The sequence below is a fragment of the Myotis lucifugus genome, unplaced genomic scaffold (genome assembly GCF_000147115.1).
Source record: "Myotis lucifugus unplaced genomic scaffold, Myoluc2.0 scaffold_412, whole genome shotgun sequence".
Lineage (NCBI taxonomy): Eukaryota > Metazoa > Chordata > Mammalia > Chiroptera > Vespertilionidae > Myotis > Myotis lucifugus.
The window spans coordinates 820,481-825,882 of NW_005871460.1; the positions used below are offsets into that span (position 1 = coordinate 820,481).

At 41.3% G+C, this 5,402-nt stretch overlaps 1 protein-coding gene across 1 annotated transcript in view; it reads right to left on the reverse strand.

The window, feature by feature from the left end:
• Positions 1-1,652: 1,652 nt before the first annotated feature.
• LOC102419348 (zinc finger protein 883-like) overlaps positions 1,653-5,402 on the reverse strand; it is a 6,043-nt gene continuing 2,293 nt past the window's right edge. The window contains exons 2-3 of the mRNA XM_023743752.1: positions 3,680-3,747; positions 1,653-3,140 (exon numbers count right to left, since the gene is read on the reverse strand). Of these exons, the coding sequence (XP_023599520.1) occupies positions 1,701-3,140; positions 3,680-3,747 (1,508 nt within the window). The 3' untranslated portion in view covers positions 1,653-1,700. The remainder of the gene's footprint in view (positions 3,141-3,679; positions 3,748-5,402) is intronic.

Sequence of the window (5,402 nt, forward strand, 5' to 3'; positions counted from 1 at the left end):
TGTAAATCCATGGTTACAAGGAGAGCTGTGAAAAATAGGGACAGATAAAACGAGGTCATGAAGCAACTACACAGTGACAAATATGGTCAGTATTATGAGTATAATGATGGTTTCAGTTTCATGTACATGTAAAGATTTATGAAACACTATACTTAATACATGTAATTTACTCATTACAGCTGTTAAAAAATGGTTCAAGAGAAAAGAAATGTACGATCACCTACTTTGGAACAATGGGTTTTTTAATTCTATATTCAATGCCCATTCTTCTGCCCTCTGGGCAAGTCTCATCTCAGTGACAGAAAATGTAACAAACAATGAAGAACTTTCACCCAAACCCATTGGAATGTTGACTGGGTCACAAAAGCCACATCTCTGGCCTAAGGACACCCTTTGGTATCCTCTTAGTTTTGCCGCCAGAGGACCAATGGCTCTGATGGGAACATCTAATAAAGGACAATGACTGCTCCATGAAGATAAACAAGCCTGGAATCCCTCAGATCTGTGTACACACGGCTCCTGCAGTCTTTTCCTCAAAAACAATTTCTGAGTACAGGTTTAGATGAAGACCATTCCTTCTAATGGGCTGCAGTCTGGTCCAACAAGAATTAGGTCAGTGATTCTGCAGTGAAGGGGTCCCCCTCACTGCGATGGTCCTCCAACAAGTGCCCATCACCCATGCAATTGAAGGCATTAGGGCACATGGCCCTCTGCAACACGTGGGCAAAAGAATCCCTTCAGATGTCTTAGCATCCCTTGAAAACAAGAAAAAATATTCACACTGCTCCCAGACATACTTGAGGTTGTCACAACTACTCCCTCTTTGGTGTGATCTCTGTGTCTCAAAGCATCCAGTTTCACATGAGAATTAGAGTCCAAGTTTTTCCTAGGAAATTATGGGCAGCAATGTAAATTTGGCAAAACTGCTGAGCTAATTTCTGCAGCATAGTCTTCCCCCCAGGACAAAAATGTTTGAGACCCCATAAAAGTGTTTCACCTCATCGTGCTTAGAGAGCCCTGATCTTTTTATAAACTAACCCACAGGATCAATAGAACACATTAAAGAAGTCCTAGGAAAGAACCATTACTTTGCAAAGAAAGAGATCTGAGACTGGCAGTTCTCCCATTGATGACTTAGGCACGCGATAAAAAAACTCAACATTAGCATATAGGGAAAATGTGTCCCTCAAAATGGCATTTCTTCTGCAACATTATGTTTACTGGTGCCAAACGTAATCGGTCCTATGTGGCGACTCATAACAGGGAAACAAGGGCCAGGTATTCCTAATTTTCTTCAACAAATTAGACGACAGAGTTAGCTTCCCTGGGCACATGAGGATGGAGATTGTAGCCATGTGTAGGGTCCTTACAGGTGAATCCAGGGAAATAGCTTCAGCAACAGAAATATGCAGTGACGTAGATCTGGCAGGACATCTCTGTATGTTAGAAAGTGCAACATAGATACATATACTTCCAACATAAAAACAAACAAAACAGCAGAAAAAGTTGCGGTTACGTTACATAATGTAGGCGATTAAATGTATGAGATGTAATTCAGACTAATGAGACTTCATTTATTTTTGTATACAATTGGTAAATCCTTATTAAGAAACTACATTTCCTACACATCTAAGAACCTTATCATATCCGGACTTTGTTACGTAGAATTATTTACAAATTAGACTGAGAGATATCTCACTTTAATTGCACTCATAACAGCTTTCTCCAGTGTGAGCTCTCTGATGATTTTGAAGACTTTCACTGCATTTATAAGGCTGTTTTCCAGTGTGAACTCTCTGATGAGTACGAAGGTTGGTGCTCCAGGTAAAAGATTTCCCACATTCACTGCATTTATAAGGCTTCTCTGCAGTGTGCACTCTCTGATGAGTATGAAGGTTAGCACTACAGGTAAAACATTTCCCACATTCACTGCATTTATAAGGTTTTTCTCCAGTGTGAACCCTCTGATGATATTTGAGACGAGTGCTACTTGTAAAAGACTTTCCACATTCACTGCATTTATAAGGATTTTCTCCTGTATGAACTATCTGATGACGACGAAGATCACTGTTCCAGGTAAAAGATTTTCCACAGTCACTGCATTGATAAGGCTTTTCTCCTGTATGAACTCTTTGATGACTACGAAGGTTGGTGTTAGTGGTAAAAGATTTCTCACATAGTCTGCATTTATAAGGCTTTTCTCCAGTGTGAACTCTCTGATGATGACAAAGTTTCGTGGTAGTGATAAAAGATTTCTCACATTCACTGCAGTGATAAAGCCTGTCTCCATTGTGCACTCTCTGATGACGACAAAGTTTAGTGCTACTGGTGTAAGCTTTTCCACATTCAGTACATTTATAAGGCTTTTCTCCAACATGAATTCTCTGATGATGACAAAGGTCAGTGAATGTGGTAAAAGATTTCCCACAGTCACTGCATTTATAAGCCTTTTCTCCTGTATGAACTCTCTGATGTCTATGAAGGTGGGTCTTAGTGATAAAGGATTTCCCACATTCACTGCACTGGTAAGGCTTCTCTCCAGTGTGAACTCTCTGATGATATTGGAGACCACTGGGACCTGTAAAAGTTTTCCCACATTCACTGCACTGATAAGGCTTTTCTCCTGTGTGAACTCTCTGATGATATTGGAGACCAGTGCTCCTTGTAAAAGACTTTCCACATTCACTGCATTTATAACGATTTTCTCCTGTATGCACTCTCTGATGACTCGGAAAGTGGGTCTTAGTGGTAAAGGATTTCCCACCGTCACTGAAATGATAAGGCCTTTCTCCAGTGTGCACTCTCTGATGACAACAAAGTTTAGTGCGACTGCAGTAAGCTTTCCCACACTCACTACATTTATAAGGCCTTTCTCCAGTGTGAACTCTCTGGTGACAATGAAGGTTACTGCTACTGGTAAAAGGTTTCCCACACTCACTGTACTCATAAGGTATTTCTTCTGTGTGAACTCCCCGATCATCATGGAGGGCACTGCTTCTGGTAACAGCTTTTCCACATTCACTGCTCTCATAAGGCCTTTCTCCAGTGTACAAAGCTTGGTGGTCATCTAGGCAGTTACTACTGCTAAAAGATTTCCCATATTCACTGCACTGATAAGGCCTTTCTTCAGTGTGACCTCTCTGTTGATAATGAAAGCAAGAAAATTTGGCAAAATATTTTCCACATCCAGAGCACACAAAACACTGACTTCCAACATGGACATCCTTTTCCTGAATAAACGTGTGGGGGCAACTAATGTCTTTCTTACATTCTTTTCTGGCGTAATAATTTCTTTGCCTTTGAAACGTCATCCCACGCATTGAAATAGCATTAGCACTGTCCCTGGTCTGAGTAGCATTTAGGAAGAGATGTCCTGATTCGCTAAGGACACCTGCCCAACCCCTCTGCAAGTGAAACTACTCTGGGACACACTGAAATTGCAGCTGTTTGCAAGTGAGATCCTGTCCACCCCTCTAATGAAAGTCTTCTCTCTCACATGCTGCTGGTGAAATTTCGGACTGAAATAAAACCATTTTGCACATGCCCCACACCTCAACAGTATCTGCGCGTGTTGGGTTTCCTGCCCCTCCATCACGTGGCAAAAGTTTCCAAAGACTAGCCCACAACTCTCACAGGGGTGGCTCCTCTGGGAAGACGAGGCTAACTTGTGATTCCTTACCTGTAACACCCCTACAGAAATGTTTTTCCCAGTCGGTGCCTCCACATTCTCTGCTCCACAGCAGCAACCTGAACAAAAGGAAAAGCTGGTGAAATACATGTTGATCTTGTAAAAACAGAATATCTTTACCACAAATGTTTATCTGTCATGACTTGGCCTGAGGCCATAGAAAGATTTTCATGACAAGTGAAGTAAACTCCGAGGAAATGGTTGTTAATACATAACGTGGCCCCAAAAGTCAGTCGATGATGAAAATCTCACCAGGAGAGGGACAGAAGCACAGGATGGGATACAAAGAAGAGAGGAAGGCTCTATTCATTGTTCCTGCACAAACGGCTTCCTTTAGGACCTTATATCCTGGCCATGTGAGTCTGTGTAAAAATTTAAAGCTGCTCAAAGCCACAAAAATTAATTGTATTAGAGCACATGAAGTTCAACGTCTATATAATAAAACGAGTGCTCTCCAAGGTGCAGCAGGCATAGACCAAAGCTGGAGTGCAGTAAAGGGAGACCTGTGAAATAGGCAGAGGTGCAAATTATAGAAGTTAAGGTTTTCCTTGCGCTGGGAATCTTAGTAGAAATGATCACTATTAGAACTGAGGAATTGGCAAAGTATCAACAATAAGCACAAACAAGCATAACTGGGTGAGGAACGGGCAACTGTAACCAAACACTGGGTTTCTAGCTATGAATGCAACAAAGGCCAGCTGTGAATTCCTCCCCAATGATCCTTCCCCAAGGCCAGACCGCCTGGGGGTCCACTGTGTCATTCATAAAGTCGTGTTTCTTCTGTGATGCAGAAATGATTCTTTCCCTTCAATCCCATTGGAGCCACTGCATGGGATAAATGATGCAAATCTTCACAAAAAAAACCCGGAAAAGATGGATGGTCAATACCGTGGTAGAACAACAAAGGACAAATGAAATCACAGACAAAAGACCTATGTGAGTGACATCAGCAAGATGGCAGGATCAGAGATATAAGCATCTTCCCCCATCCCAGTGTAAGTAGACACCTATCCATGAACAAAAACCCCATAGGAAATGGGAATAAGAGTACCATGAAGGCAAACAGTATTACAGACACAAATAATGAAGAACTGTACAGAAAGAATGACTGGAAAAGGCTGGGTGAATAAACATATTTCAAGATACCTAGAGTCAAAAAGGAGGGTCAGCGTTACCTCCAGCAGCCACTGTACTTCCGCTATCCTTGTCTATAGTGGCCTATTTTTTAAAAAATACTGGAAATTTTTGTGTTTAAAAACCACAGAATGCCTTGGCCAGTATGGCTCAGTTGGTTGGAGCATCGTCCTGTGTACCAAAGGGTCAAGGATTCAATCCCAGTCACGGCAGATATCAGTATGCGGGTTCCATTTCCAGTTAGCTTGTGTGCAGAAGGCAGCCCATTGATGTTTCTCCCTCACAATTATGTTTCTCCTTCTCTCCTTGTCTCTCTCTCTCTCCATCTCTCCTCCTCCCTATCTGAAACCAATAATACATAAATAAGAATATCAATGTAGCCAAACACAAAACAGAACTCAAAAAAGTCTAGACACAAAGTAAATAAAAAGACAATCTATCAAAAATTATGTATAAAATTCAGAAAATGTAATTCTAAGAAGAAATTTTATAGGGATAAATGCCTCCATTATGAAAAAAGATCGAAAAAAACCGAACCTGCCATCTCTGAAATCTAGAGACAAAACAAGAAAGTAAACCC